This window comes from Achroia grisella, unplaced genomic scaffold (assembly GCF_030625045.1).
Source record: "Achroia grisella isolate CSIRO2021 unplaced genomic scaffold, CSIRO_AGI_Agris_v1 utg509, whole genome shotgun sequence".
Lineage (NCBI taxonomy): Eukaryota > Metazoa > Arthropoda > Insecta > Lepidoptera > Pyralidae > Achroia > Achroia grisella.
In genome coordinates, this window is record NW_026712902.1 from 1801107 (window position 1) to 1825413 (window position 24307).

Here is a 24307-nt window from a genome sequence, read left to right on the forward strand (position 1 = left end):
TTTTCAAACCAAAATATCTTTATTCATGTAGGTCTATCACTTATGATATGTCAAATCTACCGTTAGTTTGGAGTGCTTTTGAGTTAAGAAGAAATGTCAAGAAACTCAAGTAATTTTCAAGGGTCTTTTCAAATGAGGTTTGAATAGAATGCGTTCCATTATTTCCCTCATTTTAGTAATCATGTAGATTACAAAAATACAGATTCACTTTGAAATTGAATTAGCCAGAATAGAGTTACCACCAGTGAGTGTTTCTGTTTGAGGATATAATGTATTAAGAGGTAAGACTATCAGGAGCGGGTGTTAGTAATTATGTCACATTAAATATTTGAAAAATCTGACCGCCACGCTTGTCTGTGCAAAACAGATCCGTATGTTTTCATCATAAACGTGTTTGTTTATTTTATAGCAATGTTTGTGAAGTTTTTAATGTGCGATTCAATAAAATGTCACCAGGGTTACATAGGATTGTGGGGAGTTAATATTTTTTATATTTATTTTTAAACTTATGAACGGACATGAAAGTTGATTTAAAACTACAGTGTAACTACACTCGTTACAATTTCGAGTGAATATATAATTTGGCGTAGTGATTTACTACTTCAACTAAGTTTCCAAAGATCGTGAGTTCGAATATGTTGGACATTAAGAAAGTTTATCGTGTGAATTTATATTTCTGACTCTATATACTTTATTGTTCAGGTTTCAGATTAAATAGTGCCACATACTCAAATGTGTACATAATGACTATTATGCTGAAATACAGGCGTAAGCCTTGTCAAATAACAACTTTGTGAACGCAGCATGTCACTCAAAAATATATGTAACAAAGTTTTTTGCTGTCGGTATGTATCAAACATACCAAATGCAAAAAACTCACATCAGTTAGAAGCACGTCACTCAGGAATAGAATAAAAGTTTTTTGCTGCTGGTAGGTTTGAACTCACTACAGTTGTAATAATTAACCAATAGTCCATGACGGACATAGAATTAATAAAAATACTAATAATTTTGTTTGTTCATTAATTATTAATATTATAATTATTAATATAAAAGCTCATGACGGTTTTTTAATTGGTACATTTAATTGATAAAATTAACAATAATTTTATTCTTACATTAATTATTAATATTTAAACATCAAATATTGACATAAAAATATAAAAGCACTTATAATAATTACAAAACATTAGTATAAAAACGTTCTGTTTATATTAGAAACGTTTGGAGATAAATTTAGTCTATTTTCTTGATATTAATTTGACGTAAGTGCCACCTAAGGCTCTGATGTTGAAGTCATTATTGTGTAGACGAATAGGGTCCGAAGTCCTCTGGCTTTTTACGATTTTGTAGTTCAGTACTATATCGTATAAAAATACTTTCATTTCCAACAGTGCAAACCTAGAAGCTGAAATAAAAAAAGAAATATTGTAATCGCAATATTTTGTAACAAAATCTTAACTAAATTTATTACGTGCTTTAGTAGAATACGTGGAAAATACAGACATAAATAACGATTTTTTCTATACTAATTATTACAGGTGCGGTGCGATACATTGCAATGTATTGCGGTACGATGCGTTCCGTTATTTCTCTAATTTAAAGAGCTTTAGCAAGATGTCGCACTGAAGTTCAACAAACATCGACATATTAGATTCTGACAGATTTTATATGACGCTAGCTGTATCCGCAGTTCACCTGTATGAAATTTATATCCTATGTGTTATTCCGATGTATTACGGTAAAGTTTCATCAAAAATCCGTTCAGTAGTTTTTGCGTGAAAGAGTAATAAACATCTGTTCATCTATACTCACATACTTTCACGTTTATAATATTATTAAGATATTGGTAGTGGAATGGGTCAAATTCGTATAAAAGAATGATGAGAATCGAACAACAAAAATATTTTTTATAGTACCTAGAAATTTAACATAGTCGTACACCGCCATGAGGACTTCCAGGTTTCGGTAAGAATTTGGAAAACTTGATGGAACTTCATCTTCATCGAGATTATGGCAACGAATGCGAAAAGCATTTGGTCAAAAACGTTGCACAACGTAACTAATGATCAGGCCGTACCTAGTACGTGATAATCGACGGTACTTAATGCTGATTTGGATGCCCTGTCGCCCCTGTATGTCCCTTGGCGTGTGGTTCCAGTCAGCGTCACTTTACCTTATCATTGGTAAAATAATCTCTTGTAAGTTACAGCACAAAGCACCGCTTCGCATCGCATCGTATCGAATCGGATCGCATCGCATCGCAACAAATCGAACTGCTGCTATACTATACTGCCTATAGAGATGTCGCCGTAATGGTATATAGTGATGAATGATAAACGAATAACTTACCAATGCAATTTCTTGGTCCCATACCAAAGGGAGTGAATGTGAAAGGTTGAATATTATGCTTGTTATCATCAGAGAAGCGATCAGGATCGAACACTTCCGGTTTCGGGTGATATTTTGGATCCATTTGTATAACGTTTACCATATTGTAGACTATATCGCCAGGATTCAACTGAAAATTTACCCATAAATTAGAAAAATTATCTTCAAAATGAATATTGAGGCTTCCTCTATTTTCTAAAGAATGATAATGATATGGTGCACATGTCTGACAACCACTTAGCATATTTATGGATCACGTGGCTCGTCTTGGAAACCAACCTGATAAATTCCTGATGAATTTATCACGATGGGCTAACTGACCTGACCTCATATTCATCTTATCATCCTCCACTGGTGCCCAGACAATGAATACCGTTAGTGCAGATGGGTGCACAATTATCGATGACTTTGGTCTAGCGGTTTAGCACACCGATTTGCTTGCGATATTTGCACGTGCAAACATTTGTATTCATGAATATGATTGTTTGTATCAGTCTGGCTGTTTTCAATATATATTATGTATGTATTTATTAAAAAAAAAATATCTATGTATTTATTTCAATTGTCTAGTATCCACAACACGAGCTCTGCTTAGTTTGGGACTAGATAACGCTGTGTGAATCGTCCAGGGTTATTGTTATTTATATGGTTAATTGACATTGAAAATTGCTACAAAAGCTGTATTCTAATTACCTTTCCTTTTAGCTTTGCTTACCGTGGGACTAGATGGTGCTGTGTTAATTGTCCAGGGTTAATTATTTATTTATTTATTATTGTCATCCATAAAAAGTATATGTATATAGAAAACACATAAACCGATACAAACAGTATAGGATAAATTCATTGTTACCACTTTTGTTGCCATGTCAAGAGATAGAGTAATCTCTATCTACTCTATCTCTTACTTACTTATGTACTCACCCTGTAAGGCTTTCCTCCCTCTCTAGGTGGGGGTAGTTCGTATGTTTTACTACATACTCTGTCCATAAATATAGCAGGTGACCACTTCCTCAGTGTTTCTGAAAAGTAATTCAGATTGTCTGTGTTGTTGTTTAAGGATAAACTAGCCTTTGCCAGCGGCTTCGCTCGCGGTAATTTATCCCCTAAGGAGTGGAATTTATCAAAATCCTTTCTTAGGGGAGGCCTACGTCATAGTAACTTCATGCATGCAAAGTCTCAGCCCGATCGGTTTAAAATTGACAAAGTTTCATATAAACTTTCATCCCCTATTTTATCCCTTTGGGGGTAGAATTAATCAAAATCCTTTCTTAGCGGATGCCTACGTCATAACATCTACCCGTATGCCAAATTTCAGCCCGATCCAGTGGTTTGGGCTGTGCGCTGATAGATCACAACGTCAGTCACCTTTGAGTTATATATATTTAGATAACTATCTACCCGCCCGGCTTCGCACGGGTGTACCTACACGGGTGTTATTATACATATAAACCTTTTTCTTAAATCACACTATCTAATGCTAAAAACTTCGTTAGAAAAAGTTTTGTACTTTCAAAGATCTAAGTAAACATACAACGGAAGCGACTTCAATTAATAGTGATTCTGTTAAGTTATTGCAAAATTTTTATGTTTACTTGGTTAGTAGAGGACTGTTTAGAACTTAAGTGTTATCAGCCTCGTTGATTGTTTATCGTGTTAATTAACTAATAAAGGCTATAACAGAATAGCAGAGTGTGTGGACTCACTTCCCTCTCTGAGTTATAGACCATTTTGTCTCGTTCATTACTTTTAAATTATATTATAAGCAGGAATTGTATTAGTTTTTATTTGAGACAAATAAAGATTATTATTGTTATCTTTTTTTCTTTTCTTTTATCAGTTTAAACGAAGGTAATACTTACCCATACAGGCCAAGTGTGGGAGTGGTTGCGCTATGTAAAGATATTATTGAGGAAGTCAAGAATTTTCTAGCTACGCTACAGGTATTCAGTATTGTGGCTTTTTGTAAGAGATTTGGTAGGCTAGGGTGAATATTTAGTGTTTGAAGACTATTTTTATTCTTACCTCTCTTTTCACGGCGGACCCAGGTACCAAGGACGGGGCATGCCAAGTCTCTCGTAACGTCATTATTATTATTATTATCTACCTAGAAATAAAGAAGTATTTACCATTGACAACACAGTCCAAATATTTCAACTGGCCCACATTCTCATAAGTTAAAGTTTTATTAGTCTCCTGGAACTCTTTGATCTCCTGGTACAATTTCTCCTGCACCTCAGGATTTACGGCCAACTCGTGGACACACATAGTGATAGCTCCTGCAGAACTCTCAAACCCAGCAGCAAAGAATATGAACACCTGGCCGATTATTTCATCTTCTGTCCATTCTAGAAACGAAAAAAAAGTCATGTCATATAGTACATAATGGTTAAGCATCAAGTAGTTATATCTTTCAATGATGATTCAAATAAATAAATGTTCATAAATACATTTACAGCTTTGCACGGATGTAATATTAATAGTAAAAATAAAAAAAATTTAAAAGATATTTCTGTTCTATTCTCTTCCTCTTCTATTTCCTTCTATACCACGTTGGTGGAGGGCGAGCATATCGCTGTCTCTCAGATAAATTTTTGGTTTGTTATCGATGTTTCTTTTACTGGAGACTAAGTTGAAAATACAAATTATTACATAAAGATTTTTTTGGTATCGACCAGATTTAAACTCACGATCCTTTGAGCGTAATTCAGGGTAGTAAAATACTATGTCACGACCCTCTCAATCAATTGAAAAACATGTTCAATTTAATAATAATATCTTAGGACAATTCACACAGCGCCATCTAGTCCCAAGCTAAGCAGAGCTTCTGTTATGGGTACAAATACATAAATACGTTTTTTGTACATACATACATAATATACACAGAAAACACAGGAATACAAATGTTTGTACCGTGCGAGGAATCCAACCCGCAATCATCAGAGGCAATGTGCTAAACCTCTCCATCACCGAATCCGTCGTAACATACACATGTAGGTATATCTAATAATATCATACATACCACTTGTAACAGTTTTCGGTTTCAAAACCTCCTGTGTAGTTGCGAAACCAACGTCATCCTTTTCGGCATTACCAATGTTTAAAGTACCTTGAATAGTTTCAGAACGAATAGATATTAGTTAAATATTGATATATATAACCAAAATAAAGTTAAATTCCACGCGGACGACGTGGGTGGAGCTAGTCTATACTAATATTATAAAGAGGTAAAGTTTGTATCTTTGTTTGTTCGGGGTAATCTCCGATTCTGCTGATCCGATTTAAAAAAGTGACTGTTAGAAAGGTATGTCTTCTTGGATGGAGTGACAACAAACCAACAACTGATGGACTTACACTTACACGTCCACTTTAGGATCTATTTTCACTCGTTTTCGATATATAAACCAACTTATAAAACATGCGTGCGTTATAAACGCAAATAGAGATGTTATATTCCATAACGCATTAATTGCTACAGTAAAATTTCGAAAACTCCGCCGTGCAGCGCTAGCAAAAATAAAACGACGGGAAGTGCCAAAACGAATAAAATATAAGACCGAGATCTTATATAATTTTTCCTCGCAAGTGTGTTGTATAACGTCGTACGATATACGTATATAACTATACTCGGCTCTATTACGCTATACGTGCGTCTATTACGCTCTCGTATAGTCGTCAGGTTGACCATCACGCGGTCCATCATGTTAAATTTCTGGTGAATTTGCCGAGAGTATAACACAGGCGAGTTCTCCATTCCATTATCATATAATTTCTTCTTTTTTAATAGCTCTGGGGACAAACGAGCTTCCGGCTCACCTGATGGTAAATGATTACCGCTACCCATGAGCAGCCGCAACACAACAAAGAGATTTGAATCCAAGAGCGAATGTACTCTTGGATTCAAATCTCTTTTAAAAAAAATTATGGACAAACCTTTTGTAGCTTCTAGCAGTAACTGGATCATGTCAGGTCGCACCACGTCGTTCTTTTTTCTATAACTCATGGTATTATTAATAGTTCCTTTAAAGAAATTCATGACTTCTTGTGGGAAGAGTTTCATTCCTAATGCCTGAAGAAATAAAAAAAAAATTGAAATAGTACTCGTACATCGATAGATTATTTAATTGATCATTTATCAGCCTCCGCGCTCTAGCGGTTTAGCACACCGCTTTACTTCCGATGGTCGCAGGTTCGATTACTCGCAGGGAACAAATATTTGTATTCAAGAGTATTGTTTATATAGTCTGGTGTTGTCTATGTATTTACAAAATAAATGTATTTATGTATTTATATTAGTTATCTAGTACTCACAAGCTCTGCTTAGTTTGGAACTAGATGACGCTGTGTGAATTGTCCAGGTTTATTCTTAATTATATGATTTTTTGACCTTAAAAATTGATACAAAAGCTGTAACTCTAATTACCTTTCCCAATTTAGGACACTGTGAAGTAATAAATATTACCAGTTTCTGCTTGAAGTTGAAATAGAATAATTTGATGCCCATTTTAAAGAATTCATTCTCTTTTTCTTTGACCGAGTTCACTTGGAGCCCGAAGCCTGCCGATGCAATGACATCGAGAGTGTAACGACGCACCAGATCATCAACGTGGGTCTCATCAGAATTATTATCTAAAAAACAATTAAAAGAATTATTATTTACATATTATCATTGTTTTTTCATTTCAAGACAATTTACACAACGCCATCTAGACCAAAGATAAGCTACCTAAAGCCTGTGTTATGGGTACTAGAGAACTGATACAAATACATTTTTTTTTTCGTAAATACATACATAGAAAACACTCAGACCGACACGAACAATCATACTCATGAATACAAATGTTTGTGCCGTGCGAGGAATCGAACCTGCAACCGTCGGAAATATTCCAGAAAAAAAGAAGCTACTAAATTGCTGCTAAGGGAAATGTTGGTAGCTTTCAAAGTAAAAGTACCGCATTATAAACATCTTAGGTTAACTATAATCTGTCAAAGGGAAATAGGGGATGAAACTTAGTATGAGTAATGAATTATTTCTCAAGTAAAACAACAAACAACAAAACGAAGGGGGGACAAGGCAACACAAAAATGAAAATATGCAACTCTAAGCATAAATTCTGATGTAAATAAAGTTAGAGGCATCTAATTATGCAATTCTAAGTAAAAATCTAACGTAAACAAAGTCAGAGAGTTCCAATTATGCAATTCTAGGCATGCAATTCTATTTATATTCTATTATAGGTAGTATTCTATAATTGTGTACAATTCTAAGCAAATTGTAGAGTAAACAAAGTTAGAGGCATCCGATTTTGCAATTCTAAAGTAAACAAAGTTAGATGCATCCGCTAGTATTCTATATTTGTGTGCTGCGCAGTAAAAGTGAATTGTCGAGGGGGAGTAGCATGACAAGGTCATGATCATTTCAATTCAGTTAGTATCACTATACGGCAGGAATTGTAATTTTTCAATTGATGACGCAGGCGCAGTGTAAAATTTATGAATGTCGGCAGTAGATTTGATTTTTATGTAATTGTGACGGTTAACTATCTGGAGGTAATCGTCGCTTATATACATATTATATATGTATACGATAATATGATGACGGCCTCGATGGTCTAGTTCTGATGGTCGCGGGTTCGATTCCCCTAACGGTGCAAAGATTTGTATTCATGAGTATGATTGTTTGTATCGGTCTGGTTTTCTATTTATATTATGTATGTAATTACAAAAAAATTCTTAGTATTTATGTCAGTTGTCTAGTACAGAAACTAGCTTGGGACTAGAGAGCGCTGTGTTAATTGTCCAGGGTTATTTATTCTTTTATTAGTAGTACTATTTTTTTTTCTCGTACACGTATTGTTGTGAACACATTATCCTATAACATTTTCTAAGTTTTCTGGAAGAAATCTTTTTTAGAGATAAAATCGTCTCTATACTTTTCATTTATATTATTACTCTCATATTTTCCTATAAGTATGTACAATTTTTACATAGTATAAAATGAAGTCGCTTCCGCATTTTCTTCGCTTAGATCTTTTAAACTACGCAACGGATTTTAATACAGTTTTTAGTAATAAATAGAGTGATTCAAAATGAAGATTTATATGTATAATACATATACATCTGTGTGCAGCCGGAGCGGGTAACTCGTAAAGAATAAAGTAAAGAATACATGAACAATTTTACGGATATCACGTTATCAAGTGATACCCGTGATGGTATTTAGTGAAATTATAAATAATAGTTAATTTACCTTTTAAATAATTAACGATGTTGTGACTAACTTCGCTCATAAAAGACATCATGAGTCTCATCTTAGAGCCAGTGAATGCTGGGCTCAGTGTAACACGCATGTCCCGCCATCTATCATCTGAAAAGAAATTAATATTAAAAGATTATCCATTTTTGTTGTCATCCTTATTTTAAAATAAGATAGGTGGTTTGTATTCACACACTTAAACTTAAATTGTAAGTAAGAATAAATTATTTAAAAGAGCAACACACAAGTTTCTTGCTTGTTCTTCTTGTGATGAGACAGCATTCCGAATGAGCGGTAGATTAAAAAAAAAAAAAATGTTATGACTATTCAAAAGTGCCTCAATGTAAGTTTATTTGAATAAATAATTTTCTATTCTATTCTATTCTATAGGGATTTTTAATAATTGGTTTCTTTCAAAAGAAGAGGGATTTTTAGTACTGGGTTCTCTTGTCTTGCCAACAACATAAAGCAGATTGGATAGGTCGACCTGTACATGGTCTCTATTGGAAAACCATCATGGGTTCCTAGTATTTTTTTAGAATGGTTAAGGGATCCGAGGTCTTCTTCATTCTTCACTGATTCTGCCAAAATATCATCCATCACCTGGGATCACCATTCGGTCATCAATAAAAAATGGAATGAAAATCGTATGTACCAAGATTACATGTGCGCTCAGAAGGTTAGATAGATCGAGCATTGTTTGGGAGAGATAGTGTTACTTATGTTACATATGATACATTCCCTATTCTTAAATTGTTGCTTATAAATATTTAAGTTTTTTATCTTTTATACATTCCTCTTTATTTGTTATACGTATGTCATATACAAAAACTATGAAATGGCAAAGGGTTTAACAAATCTTTCATAACTTAACTGCTTTACTTACTCCATAAGCTAAATGACTAACTTTATTTGGCGCCGCCGAACATGGGAAATACATATCAAGTTACTTGCTTATATAATGTAGATATCTAAATGCTATTTTTTTTATTAGTCAAGAATTTTTTATTTCCCCTGGTACTATGTGCTCATAGGCAGTGATCACTTACCATCTGATATGCATCGTATAGAGAAACTCTAAGCTGTAAAAAATACTCGTTCATCACTAAATTGAGTATTCATTTATTATTTGTAGTACCTTTCATCGCGAATAGACTCCCACTGAACAACGGATCAAGGTCCTTATCGAAGAACTCCTTGTGATTTATGAAATGGTCGAAATCTTTTACGGTGATCGCTTTTATTAAGTCTGGATCGCGGATCAAAACTATAGGGGTGGTACCTTCTGCGAGACCGACATATCTGTAGAAAAATAAAACACATTTGGTTGATCATGCAAAATGCATAGATGATTGCAAATGCACAGATAATATTGTCAGCGCTGTGAATTTTAAGATTTTTCTACAAAACATTACTATCGTTTACAAATTCTTCAATTTTATAATATGCTTGTTTACAAAGGAAGAGTATCGACATTTGAAACTTTTTCCAGCAGATTTTCAACAGCTCTGGTAGTTTGTTGTAAAACCTTACGCAATTACGCAATATGAGGTTCCAACCGTAGGAGGAACATGGAGATTAATAATCGTCTCTCTCACCGAGAGAGTTATAGGGGTATGTTATGTCGGGTTAAACTCCACGCAGTTAATAATTTTAAACCATCCATTCATTCATTTCAGTCCGGAAGACGTTCACTGCAGAACAATGGCCTCCCTCAAAAGTCTCCACGACTATCAGTCCAGCGCTGCACGCATACAATGCCTTCCAGCGATCTTGACCAGATCGCCGATCTACCTTGCTGGAGGCCTTACCAAGTTGCCTCTTCCGGTCCGGGGTCACAAGAGGACCTTACTGCCCTAACGGAAATCAGTCCTACGAGCTATATGCCCTGGCCATTTACTCGAATGAAAGTGGTATATTTTTTAATTTCAATCATCATAGTGGCATTCAGTAGAGGGGACTTTAGGCGCGTGCAACTCAATCCAGTAATTTGTTCCGGCGTTCAGCACAGGATCGGCAATAACAGATTTGTATGTTTGTTGATCGTTGAGAGTCGACATAGGATATAAATAGATTTCGCAATTGTATGTACGTTAATTGCATGGCAATAATTGCCCTAAAATAGACACAGAGGCCCTGTATTGAGGCTCATCAAATTTTGATTTGATAAAAATATTAAAAGCCGTTTAGAGAGTTAAGAAAAGAGTAATTTTTGTACAGTAGAGAATTTTTAATTATTATTATATTACATAAATTGATTTTTTAATTGGATATTAAAAAGGATTTTGTCAAAACAATTACATGGACTTTATGACTTTATTTACCATAAAATTATTAATGTTAAGATCCGGTTAATAATATAAATAGTCTCTAATAAGGTTTTTACACGCAAATAACCAGTTTTAAGTAAATGCATTTATTTAGAACAGACTTGTTGTTATAAATCGGTTATTTTTGCTGTACAATAACCTCTACAGCGATATCTGCCGAGCTTGTTGTGTTTTTTAAATATACTGTAATTAGCAAACAATGTCTTAATTTATCTCAGTTAATATTTGTTATTTTAATTGTTTTATATAACCAATTCATATCAAGTCACCTTTTGATTACCGGTCATGTATTATCTCGTGAGTTAAGAAAATATAACGACTTCTATGATTACAATTGACGACGGTGGTCGGGGATTCGATTCCTCGTATGGTACGAGCACATACATTAAATTTCATGAGTGTCATTGTTAGGCGTTGTGCATTAATTCCGATGGTCGCGGGTTCGATTCCTTGCATGGTGCAAACATTTCATTATAATTGTTTGTATTGGTCTGGGTGTTACCTATGTATATTATATATAAAAAAAATGAAGTATTTATATCAGTTGACTAGGGCCCATAATACAAGCTTAGCATGAGACTAGATGGCGCTGTGTGAATGAATTCCCGGGTTTACTGATATTATAATTTTCATTTACGTTTAATTTGAAGTAAAAATATATGGCCAACTATAATGAGAGAATAATAGTAAATAAGATAGGTATACGAGTTCTGATATTGTTCTCGGGGCCCTGGGCTGCCCAAAAAGCCCTTAGGTACGCCCCTGTATATGTATATCTTACAACGATAAGACCCCTTTAAGTAATCCACATTTTACATTTTACATATATATATATAAAATGTACCTTTGTCAAATGTGTAAATGTAATAATGGTTGTAAATAAATGTTTTTCTTTCTATCTTTCTTATTATTATTATAATTTATCTACGGACACTAAACAATCCATACTATACTATTGGCGAAGATTATTAATAGGCATAAAACATTTAATATGATCAGTGACAGGCAAAATTACAAAAAACAGCAATATTCATAATATTAATACTAGATTTAAAGACAAACTTGCTGTCCCCAAGTATCGTTTAGAAAAAGTCAATAGGTCTTTTATGGGAATAGGTACAAAAATTTACAATAAGATACCAAAGGATATATTGGAATTACCCTTAAATAAATTCAAAACATCTGTTAAATCATATTTACTGAGCAAGGCCTATTACTCACTAAACAATTACTTGAATGACGAGCGTGCATGGCAATAGTTTTCATGTTCGGGATTTTCATTTAATGTTAGACATAGACACCTATATAAATACTTATGCATTGTAAATAAACTGGCTTTTAAAAAAAAGTAATTCAATTGAGTTTCTTGCCAGTTCTTCTCAATTGGATCTATATACCGAACTGGACGGTAGGGGAAAAAAATATAATGTAAATACTTGACGTCCATAAGCGGCTAAAATGTCCTACATGAATAAATGATTTTTGAATTTCAATTTGAATTTAAATTACACCGGCATGTTACAATAGTTAATAAAAAGAGCAACACGCAAGTCTCTTACTCGCTCATCGTGTTATGAGAAAGTTTTCTGAATGAGCAATAAATTTAAAATTAATATAACTATTCAAGAGTGCTTAAATGTAAGTTTATTTGAATGGATGACTTCTATTCTTTTCTATCTTTGTGTAGATAAATAAATAGATAATTATTTATTTATTGATAAACATATCAAAACCGTATCATAACCCATAAATATATTATGCAACGGTCCACATGACGGAAATAGGTAATCTTCTATGTATTTATATCTGTTAGAATATAAATATAAAATATAAGTATATAGGTTTTTCTGGCAAAACCTATATATTTATATTCTATTTGTATATAGGTTATGACTTTGTCATGGGTAACTAGTTCGAAATTATCTAATTAAAAACCAATAATATGAGATAACAAAAGGAAAATATAAAAACTTACTTCTCGTCCGGAAAAGCTCTGTATACAGTATCTAAATCTTCAATGAAATGTTTCTTCGTAATAAAACTGTAATACATATTCCCAAATAACGGTATTCCAGGCAGGAATTTAACACCTTTCTGTCTAAAGAAGTAGTGTATCTTCTTATAAACATATAAATAATAAAACAATAGGGTTGTAATTAGGAATATTACAAGTTCTGCAATCATTTTGTTAGAGTACTCTCCGTTGACGCTTTTGATAGTTAAATGACGAACAAATTGCTCCCGCTGTTGATGTTTCTAAAATTGTTATGATTCAGTAAGTAGTGTGACTATCTATCGTGGTTTGGGTGGGACAGTCTTGTTTTAATGCCGTCTGGTCAGAGCATAAATACTGGTTTATGAATTTTTAACGATCATTTACAATTCACGGTAAATTTACCGTTTGTATAGTATTCTATATATTGTATAAACGTTAAATTTCCGGCGTTTGTAACAATTTCGGAATGGCCTTTATATCATCATCATCATCGCAGCCCGGAAGGCGTCTACTGCTGGACATAGGCCTCCCCCAAAGATCTCCACGACGATCGGTCCCGCGCTGCTCGAATCCAATACCTTCCAGCGATCTTGACCAGATCGTCGGTCCACCTTGCTGGAGGCCTTCCCACGCTGCGTCTTCCGGTCCGTGGTCGCCACTCGAGGACTTTACTGCCCTAACGGCCATCTGTCCTACGAGCTATGTGCCCTGCCCATTGCCACTTCAGAGTCGCAATTCTTCGGGCTATGTCGGTCACTCTGGTTTTTCTGCGGATCTCCTCATTTCTGATTCGATCACGCAGAGTAACTCCGAACATAGCCCTCTCCTTTCCCCTGTGAGTGACTCTGAGCTTGTTGATGGGGCCCATAGTTAGCGACCACGTCTCTGTTCCATAAGTCATCACTGGCAACACACATTGGTCGTAAACCTTCGTCTTGAGACACTGCGGAAATTTGGACGAAAAGATATATCGGAGCTTCCCGAACGCTGCCCATCCGAGTTGAAGTCGCCTTTATATAATTGGTTTATAATATCGTTTGGTAAAAAAAATGTGTAAATTAAAAAAAAACAAGTGAACCCAATTTTATATCTGAGTCCAACCGCTGAATCAACCTCTTTAAGAACATGTTGGTACCATATGATGGCTAATTCAGCTACCTTGCGTGGTCGTTCGGTTTACATATAAAAAATCTACTCTTACATATATATATAAGAACTGATATTCTTCTCAGTACTTCTTAGCTCGGAAGCAGTCCGTATCATTTATGGTAGATTTGACATGTAGGTCTAAATCAAAATAAAAATTCAAAGTATATTTTTATACATAGGTGTCTATTACAGTCTCTTAGGACATGTTATAAGGTCTGTAACAGACCTACATGTAACAATATATTTTGATTTTTATAACAAACCACACACGCTTCCCCGACTTCCTATTCACACCTCTATCCCTTTAAGAAGTCGCACGCACACATTACGGAGAGCGGAAAGAGGTTACATATCAAAAATAAATACAAGAGTAGCTAAAAATTAAGAATAACACTAGAATATTATTCTAATATTTTAGTTAGGTGTCCCACTTTGTTAAGAAAAATAAATTGTCACATTAGTCACGGATAACTGTATTGGTGTTGTCCTTTATTATACCTTGACCCTTGGTTACGTCATGTGGCTTAGAATAGAGACCTACAATGTAAACAAATATATTTTTTTTTCAATTTTGTTCATGTCTTTTATGTTGGTGCAATAAAGTGTCATAAAGAAATACAAAATAAATAATATTTTTCAGACTACTCTAATGCTGTTGGCCGCAGCTGGCCTTTACAGCTTCACCGGATGATAGCGGGCGAGTGCAGATGGCACTCCAAACCCGCGGAAGGACTTATGGAGCGGCTGAAGGCCACTTCCGCCTACGATATGACTTTAGTCTGAGGGCACCGCTTGGAGTTTGAACCACAGCTCAGGCCGTCGTAATTTCGATCTCCGTTTGAATTGGACGGGGTATCAATCGGAGGGTACTTAATTTCGTATTAACTAGCTTTCACGAATTTGAAGTTATACAACGCGTACATGGAAATCTTAGGGTTAATATTTTGCTATAAAATATATATTTAGAAAAAATGTTTAAGTACGTCTATCAGTTGTCTGGTACCTAGTATCTTCATCATCATCATCTCAGCCCGGAAGACGTCCACTGCTGAAAGGCCTCCCCCAAAGTTCTCCACGTATCTTCTTATAGTTGCTGAATTTTTCTTTGGTGACACTACTAGTTTTGTTAAAATGCTATGAAGGTAATTTTTTTATTTTTTGCATATTTATAGCTAAGCGTGTATTTATTTCTGCTCTTCCCTATAGTTGTCTGGTACAGAATGCTATATCATTATGTCCCTTTGTACCATATTTTATTGGTCAATATAGTAATTTTTTTTATTGGATATTTTCAAAAAGGTTATATTAAGGTTTCTTAAAGGTCGGCAACGCGCACGTGACACCCCTGGTGTTTCTGGCGTCCATAGGCTACGGTAACCATTTACCATCATATGGGCCGTATGCTTGTTTGCCACCATAGTAGTATAAAAAAAACTGCTTAAACTTTAAAATGCGTTCTTATACTTATTATAATAAAGTAGATAGATAGATAGATGATTTATTTGCTTGAACATTAGTGTAGATACAAGTGTTTAGGTACAAATGTTAGTCTCATATTCAGGAGGTATGCAAAATTACAATTATTCTTAACTAGATGAGCCCGCAACCTCGTAAATTATTGATCGTGTAAATTATTAATACTTCCATGTAACCTTACATCTTCACTTTCAACCCCTTACAATCCTTTCTTAATTTTAGATTCAGATTAAATAGTAGCCTATGTCCTTTCTCAGGTTCTGACAATCTGTCTACCAAATTTCTTTTAAATCGGTACTTAAGTTTTGGTGTGAAAGCGAGATAGATAGACAGACAGAGTTGCTTTCGCATTATAACATTAGTAAGGATAACTTACAAATTTATAAGAAAATTAAATGTTAAGTCAATTCTCGCAAATATATGAAAGAAAGAAAAGAAAAAAAATTGTTTATTTGGTACACTGAAAATAATTTTTAAATTTTTATTTACATTTCATCGGTTCATTTTAATACAGCAATGTGATACAGAATACAATTGTTTTTAATTCTACTCAGTTAATACAATTTTTCTTACATACTTACTCTATTTGATAATACAATCTTCTTTAATATTAGTACATTTATATTCTTAATTTTATAGAGTATTAGCTGTGCTCGCGATGTCACCCGCGTTAAAGTTCAATAAAAAATATAGCCCATATATTATGTTATTCTAATGCATAAGCTACATTACTGAAAAATTTAATCAAAATCCGTGCAGTAGTTTTTACATGAAAGAGTAACAAACATCCATACTCACAAACTTTCGCGTTTATAATATTATTAAGATATAATACACAAATAACTATAATATAGCAATAAATTTTAAACTTAATGTCTCAATTCGAATTTGACGTATGTGCCACCAAAGATCTTGATGCGAAAGTCATCTCTCTTGAGACGCGCAGGGTCCTTTGTATTTGCACTTTTTACGATCCTGTAGTTCAACACCAGATCGTATAAGATCACTTTTATCTCCAGTAGTGCAAATCTTGAAGCTGTAACAATAAAACAACAAATGAAGAGAAAAAAGAAATAAGTGTAAATTTTATATATTACTAGTTGATTCGGTAAACGTTGTTTTGTGATATACATTAATATCGCTATTAAAAATCAGGGGTAGGTGGTAGAAGGGTGGAAATTTAGGGAGTAAATATTTTTAATGCAGCTTCTAAAAAAAAATTTGGGGTGTGGGAGCTTGTTAAATTAATTTCACAATTATCTTATGGGTTACTGCATTAAGAATAACAAATATGTATTATAAATAATAAAAATAACCAAATACAGTTCACGCGGCGCCAAGTTACGGAGAGTTTGTGTTATAGGTACTAAACAACACTATAGAATGAATATATAAATAAACAACTGTTATACATATTTATATACTTCAATACTTTTTAATCATACTCATGAATACAGATATTGCACTGCGACGAATCGAACCTGCGACTATCGGAAGTAAAGCGATGTGTTAAACTGCTATATCTAAATATTACTGTAGAATATTATAACTACCATTTAAAATTTTGTGCTAAGTTTGTTTAATATACTCAGATGATTTGCTACCTATATGTGCACGTACTGTTCAAGAAGGGAGATCAAAACACGTTTCCTACTTTTCAAAAACTTACCAATACAATTTCTCGGTCCCATTCCGAAGGGCATGAAAGTGAACGGTGTTATTTTGTGTTTATTCTCATCAGAGAACCGATCCGGATCAAATGCATGAGGTCTGGGGTGGTATTGTTCATCCATGTGAATAACATTCACCATATTGTAAACAATGTCACCCGGGTTCAACTGACAAACAAATTTACAAATAATTATTTGTCTTGTTCTTCATCCAGCCTAAAATTGTCAAGATCCTTTTAGAAGTCTTTAAGATCTACCATTACAGGACTCTTAATAGAATAAAAAAATAAATGACTATTCAAAACTGCTTGTATTGAGTTTATTTGATTAAATATTAATTTCTATTCCTTAAAACATCTGCAGCAATGTCAACAGTCAAAGAAATCTGAATTTAATTACTTATAAATGGTTCCCTTAACACTTTTTTGTGAAGATCACGTCAAAATTGTCCAGCCACTTTCAGAGATTAGCAAGAACAAACAGACAAACAGATAGACCGCCAATTTTTAAATACTTGTTGTAGGTACTGTACTGTCATATGTATTTAGAGAAAAGTTGTTAATCCGAAATTACAACCAGACACTTTAATGCTATTTATTTGTTTAGATGAGATTCCACGCAGAGGATAATTTAAACCATTTTTGACCAATTTTAATCAGAATCGGAATTTAATCGAAGTTTGCCGAATTCAATGTTGACTGTATTATTAACAAGTTTAATGCCACAATAAAAGTGTGACAGAAGAATGTAAATGAATTTGTGTCCTAATTTCACCGTAATAAAGATTATTTTAAGAGTATCATTGAATCTTGTCTTTCTGTATGGATACTTACACGGTAAGGCTTTCCTCCTTCTCTAGGTGATGGTAGCTCGTAAGGTTTAGTGCATACCCTGTCCATAAAAATGGATGGTGGCCATTTCCTCAATGTTTCTGTAATGGTAATAAAGTTTGTTTATATTACATACATATATTTTATATACTACGATGGTAGCAAACAAGCATACGGCCCATCTGATGGTAAATGGTTACCGAAGGCTATGGACGCCTCGGGTACTTTTTAAGATGAAATATTGAAAAGGCGTCGCAATAATATATTATATAATATCCCTAGACAAATTACACAGATCCATCTAGTCAAGCTATGCAGATCTTGTATTATGGGTACTATGGGTACAACTGATTGAAATAGAAATGTTTAGAGGAATCGCACCAGCGACCATTGGCGGCATGATAAACCGCTAAACCACTGACGCCGAATTGTAAAATACTATAAAAAATAATTATATAGTATAAAACAAAGTCGCTGTCGATGTCATATAAATAGATAGTGTGATATAAAAGGAAGGTTTATAAGTATAATACATGTACACTCGTGCGAAGCCAGGGTAGGTAGCTAGTAATTAATATATAAAATAACAAAGTTTATTCAAAGTCAAATAACAGATAAAAATTCGAGTCTACCACTCGAACTTTGCAAGTAGGCTATGAAGAATATTTATCGTGTGCAGAAAATATTATAGAATAAATTGCCTTATCTTCAAATTATGAAGTTACTATAACTTTTATGCGTTCTTAAGTATATTTTCTAGATGAAATGAAAAAAAATACCATTAACTACACAATCCAAATACTTCAACTGGCCCACATTCTCGTACGATAAAGTTTTGTTATTCTCTTCAAATTCCTTGATCTCCTGGTACAATTTTTCTTGGACTCCTGGATTTATGGCCAATTCGTGGACAGATGCAGTTATAGCTCCTGCAACACTGTCAAAGCCAGCCGCGAAGAATGCAAACAATTGGCTCATTATTTCATCTTCAGTCCATTCTAGAATTGTAAAAGGCAAATACACAAATCATCGCCATTGTTTAATTTATCTGCAAGTAGAGAATTTTATACATTTGCGACACTAAAGTAGCATCGTCAATAACACCGTAATATTATATTACATACCCGTTACTATAAATTCCTAAATTCGGGAATGATGAATATATAACTGACAAGAATCGCGAGATCGAACACCAGCCGATCTACACGGAGATATTAAATTGGTTCAAATTTGAGGATATCCTTCAATTTTGAGGTGAGTTTTGTAGTGATAAGTTTTAATTTTAATTTATTAAGTACAATTACAAAGGTGATTTGACGATCAGCAATAACAAAATATATTTCGGAAGTCTTGATCCAGCCACCTCACGAGGGTGACAAATAGGTAACGAAATTGCTAAAATTTTACCGAATACATCGTACACACACACCATATTTTCAAGTAATTTTCTTTTAATATTATTATATATTGTTATAATATCGAGATTGCTTAGCCTAATTTAAATTATTGCTTCAAATAAACATAATTCTGTTGTACATATTTTAATTTTATTATTACTTACTTCTTATACCACCTCGAGGTTTTAAGACTTCGTCTGTCGTAGCAAATCCAATATCATCTTTCTCTGCTTGTGTAGCTTTCAACGTACCTTTAACAATATGCTAATAGATTTATACATTAAATTTGACTCGAAAAATGTTGTATTTGGTATAATGCAAACGATTTCAGGTATATATTACCTACCGCTTTGTATAGTCTTATCTGTTGAAACAATGTTGATTATTTATTTGGGTGTTTTATTTATATATTGAAAATCACTAGAATCAAGTTCAAATAAAATATTTTGGCTCTTTGTTTTATCTTTGTTTACTTTAATGTTTATCTTGTCTGTATCTTCTGTACACATACCTTTATAAGCTTCTAGTAGTAGATGAATCATGTCTGGACGTACTATATTGTTAATTTCTCTGTCATTAATAGTATACGCAATAGTGTTTTTAAAATAAGACATCGTTTCTTCTGATAGTATTTTCCATCCTAATTTCTGCAAAAAAGAATCTATTTGGGGTTATGTCTTTTAATATAATCGTGGAAAGGTCGAGACGGACAACAAATATAATCAAATATAAATCTGAATTAAGATTTCGTTTACTGATTTCTTATTTATTTAGGTACGTATACTAGATATTAACATGTAAGAGAGGCCTGACTTTGTAACTTTATGAATGATTCATGTACTTATACGTTACTTTTGTTCCACTTCGAAAAATAGATGGTTGTCATTTCTACCATTTTTTTGCATGTGTACATTTAACACTAGTGGCTTCACAAAGTAAATTATCAACATCATTATTTCATCATTTAGTCAAAAAGATCTATTATTATCAAAACACATTTTGTTTTCTTCGACTTAGATTTTTTTAGATGTTCAACATTCTTTATAGCTTTTTTTACCATAATTTATTACCTTGCTAAGTTTTGGGTACTGCGAAGCTATAAACATTGCCAGTTTCTGCTTTAAACCAGGAATAAATAACTTATTGCTCATTTTGAAAAATTCGTTGTCTTTTTCTTTGACTGAGTTCACTTGGAGCCCGAAGCCTGCTGATGCGATGACATCGAGGGTGTAACGACGCGTTAGGTCATCTATGTGGATTTCTTCAGAAACATGATCTATGAAACAGTGAAGTAGTAATAATAATTTATTGTCAGACATGGTACATTCTGATTGTAATAATTACTTAAACAATGTTAGTAAAATAGTGGGACAACTCTTTAACGTATCACCTGTCCCACCCAGTACCTCAGAATGGGACAGTCTATTTGACAAACAATTGCCTTCAGGACACTGTTGGAACTTGCCAGAGCTCTGCCTAATAGAGTGGTTATGGGGGAGGGAATTGTTAGTAATGTGAACTAGTAACTCCCTTTGCTAGAAATGTACCAAGTTAGGTCGACCTCCACGCGGTTTCCCTAGGAAACTATCGTAATAAATTCTTGGTGAATTTGTCACGATGGGCTAACTGACCTGACCTCATACTCATCTTATCATCCTCCATTGGTGCCCCGCCAGCGTAAACCGTTAGCGCAGATGGGTGCACCATTCCATTATCATAAAAAAAAATAGGAATGTTATTCGTATGTATGGTATATGGCATAGAAGTTATGCGCTCTTACGCGTGTGTGATGCGCTTCAATACAGTTAGATTCTAAGTTCTACTGTTGTCTCTACTACAAGATGATGTCTAATTTGACAATCTCTCTGTAATATTACTAAATATTTTGGTGCCTTACCTTTTATGTAATCGATTATGTTATAGCTAACTTGACTCATGAAATTCATCATCAATCTCATCTTAGAACCGGTGAACGCTGGGCTCAAAGTTACACGCATGTCTCGCCATTTGTCACCTGTCGTAATGGGGTATAATTAATACTAGTTGTAGACCAGTGGTCGATATTCGATCATAATTAACTTATATTATTATGGTTCTATTGTCTAAGGCTATTAAGCTTCTATTGTCTAAGAGTATAATTCTATGTGTGTGTGTCAAATATATGGTAGTGTGTGTAATATATTTTTTAATGATTTAATATATTTTTATGCTAATTTAAAAATAATATTAGTGTTCACCACACTTTCTCTAAATATAAGCGTGAGAAATTTCACACTCCGTTCGCCCAATTTTCGTAAAAGAAGGTACCAAGTTTTTGTTTCACGTGTAATATCACTATCATAAAAATAATACTAGATGTTTATATTTAGATACAATTATTATATATTTAGATTACATTTTTAATTATGCATAAAAAATACATTAAATCAATAAAAAAAAAGCAATAGAGTTACTACCATGTATTTGACACAGACATATAGAAGTTTAGGTTTGGACAATAGAAGCTAATAATGTTTAAATCAATTAAATGAAATAAAATTATCTTTATTCGTGTAGGTATATTACTATGATATGTCAGATCTACTGTCAGGTCGGAATGATTTTGAGATGAGAAGAACTGACAAGAAACTCAGTTCGTATTCTTTTCAAATATGGTTGTATATATTTACAATAATACAGATTCATTTTTAAATTCAATTTTGGTAGAATAGAATCTGAATAGGATAGAATCTGGTGGTCAGCATATGCTATAATTTAAATTAATTATGATCCAATGGCCATTGGATGACCACTGGTTTATATGAATACGTACCTTTCATCATGAAAAGACTTCCACCAATCAATGGATCTGTGTCCTCATCGAAGAATTGTTTGTGGTTGACAAAATAGTCGAAATCTTTAATTGTGATTATTTTTATCAATTCAGGGTCACGGATCAAAACTATCGGCGCACAACCTTCGATGAGGCCGACATACCTGTAATTATTCTTGTTTATATTACTTGATTTTGTTTGCCGTGTGTAATAAATAATAAAATGATCTAAAAGGTATATGAACGGGAAAGGTATGGTTAAAAATCTTAATAAATTGACAATGAACTAAAATAATTGTTTCAGTCATAGTGACTCTACTCGCGATGTTAAGAACAATTACTTTACCTCTAAGAACAATTCAAAGAAAATACAAGACCAGACTTCATTATAATTCTAGTTTGACTATTTTTCTATAACTTACTTCTTATATAATATTATATACGTGAAAGTTTGTAAGTATGGACAGATGGACATTTGTTATTCTTTCACGCAAAAACTACTGAACGGATTGTAATGAAACGTTACAGTAATATAGTTTATACATCAGAATTACATTTAATTTACAGACTATAAAATTTATTTTATTTAAAAATTTGACGACCTCGGTGGTCTAGTGGTATAGCACACCGCTTTACGTCCGATGTCGCGGGTTCGATTCCTCGCACGGCACAAACATTTGTATTCATTAGTATGATTGTTTGTATTCATGTATAATATGTATGATTGAAAAAATAATTATATTTTATCGGTCTGGCTTTAGTGCTTAACTTGGGACTTTTGTATGTATAATTAAATGTTATGAATATTTTGACATTGAATATAAATAGTCACCGAGTATAAGTGTTATGCTCTTATTATTAGAAAATTAGTAGATTTAAATGAAACAATACCAGCTTGTAGAAAAATAGTACTAAAATGTTATTTATATAATAATATAGCAATTTATGAAGTCAGTAATTTCATTATTGACAAACCGGTAAATAGTGATAAATTTACAAGTGATAATGTAAACATATTAAACAAAAATAACTCACTTCTCATTCGGGAAAGCTTTGTACACAGTTTCCAAATCTTCTATGTAATGTTTCTTTCCAAATGTACTATCATACATATTACCAAATATAGGCACACCAGGTAAGAACTTAACATCTTTGTTTCTAAAGAAATAGTGGATTTTCTTATATACGTATATGTAATAAAATAATAAAGTGGTTATTATGAATATTATTAGTTCAGCAAACATTTTATATGAGTACTTGTCTTGGTCGGTTTTGATAGGGGAATGGCGATGTAACGCTAGTGACCTTCTACTAGTGATATCAATTCTAATTGAATCACACATACCGATGTATCTAGTTTAGTTCATGTATATCTATATATATGTATATATATTTCGTAGCAACTCTTTCGAAATTTAAAAACATGGTTAACATATATTTTGTCGTCACCATCATGTCATACTACAATATGTTCTATATCTATACATATAAATAACATTGGAGTGTCTGTTTGTAATATTGAAATAACCGTTTTTACTACATGCATATGAATATAAATACGGTACATACCTACACCAAAATAACATTTTTTACAATTTTTGTCTGTCGGCCTGTTTCTTCCGGCTAATCTCTGAAATGGCTAAACCGATTTTGATGGGACTTTTATTAGCAGGTAGCTGATATAATAAGGAGTAACTTAGGCTACTTTTATTTTAGAAACATAAAGTTAAATTCTACGCGGACGAAGTTGCGGGCTAGTCTATATAGCTAGTATATATTTTATTGAATTAAGTAATATTTTGAGGATAATTTCATTAGTTAATACATTTATATTATTTTGTTTAATTCCGCAATCATTAGAATGAGTGAGACTACAAATATTTATTTCGGTAATCTGACCGCTCCTAGAAGAGATCTTCCCTGTTACTGATAAAATTCCGACCCTTATTAGATGTACACCCATATTACGATACGTGTTTTGCCTCGTTTAGGCGGCAGGCATC

At 33.3% G+C, this 24307-nt stretch overlaps 2 protein-coding genes across 3 annotated transcripts; both read right to left on the minus strand.

Moving 5' to 3' along the window:
- Positions 1 to 1067: 1067 nt before the first annotated feature.
- On the minus strand, positions 1068 to 13185 carry LOC131846293 (probable cytochrome P450 9f2). The gene is made up of 10 exons (XM_059195556.1): positions 12950 to 13185; positions 9783 to 9946; positions 8639 to 8755; positions 6812 to 7017; positions 6322 to 6457; positions 5411 to 5497; positions 4518 to 4736; positions 3313 to 3410; positions 2353 to 2521; positions 1068 to 1408 (listed from the first exon to the last, which is right to left on the minus strand). The coding sequence occupies exons 1-10, from the start codon at positions 13156 to 13158 to the stop codon at positions 1242 to 1244; spliced, it is 1572 nt and encodes a 523-aa protein (XP_059051539.1). The 5' UTR covers positions 13159 to 13185; the 3' UTR covers positions 1068 to 1241.
- Positions 13186 to 16065: 2880 nt separating this feature from the next.
- On the minus strand, positions 16066 to 23552 carry LOC131846292 (cytochrome P450 9e2-like). 2 transcript variants are annotated; one of them, XM_059195554.1, is made up of 10 exons: positions 23340 to 23552; positions 22305 to 22468; positions 21390 to 21506; positions 20563 to 20768; positions 20004 to 20139; positions 19657 to 19743; positions 18875 to 19093; positions 18099 to 18196; positions 17265 to 17433; positions 16066 to 16631 (listed from the first exon to the last, which is right to left on the minus strand). In XM_059195554.1, exons 1-10 carry the CDS (start codon positions 23546 to 23548, stop codon positions 16465 to 16467), a joined length of 1572 nt encoding a protein of 523 aa, XP_059051537.1. In that variant the 5' UTR covers positions 23549 to 23552; the 3' UTR covers positions 16066 to 16464. The 2 variants fall into 2 exon arrangements, with proteins under 2 accessions (XP_059051537.1, XP_059051538.1); XM_059195555.1 differs by lacking the exon at positions 17265 to 17433 and having other exon boundaries at positions 16530 to 16631.
- Positions 23553 to 24307: the final 755 nt, after the last annotated feature.

Excerpts from the sequence above, each read along its gene's own strand:
- LOC131846292 (XM_059195554.1), bottom strand. The coding sequence starts at position 23,548 with ATGTTTGCTGAACTAATAATATTCATAATAACCACTTTATTATTTTAT. Across the intron at positions 20,769-21,389 it reads CATAATCGATTACATAAAAG|ATCATGTTTCTGAAGAAATC; the intron begins GTAAGGCACCAA and ends ACTGTTTCATAG. Across the intron at positions 19,744-20,003 it reads ACTACTAGAAGCTTATAAAG|GTACGTTGAAAGCTACACAA; the intron begins GTATGTGTACAG and ends ATATTGTTAAAG.
- LOC131846293 (XM_059195556.1), bottom strand. The coding sequence starts at position 13,158 with ATGATTGCAGAACTTGTAATATTCCTAATTACAACCCTATTGTTTTAT. Across the intron at positions 6,458-6,811 it reads AGTGTCCTAAATTGGGAAAG|GCATTAGGAATGAAACTCTT; the intron begins GTAATTAGAGTT and ends TTATTTCTTCAG. Across the intron at positions 5,498-6,321 it reads ACTGCTAGAAGCTACAAAAG|GTACTTTAAACATTGGTAAT; the intron begins GTTTGTCCATAA and ends AAACTATTCAAG.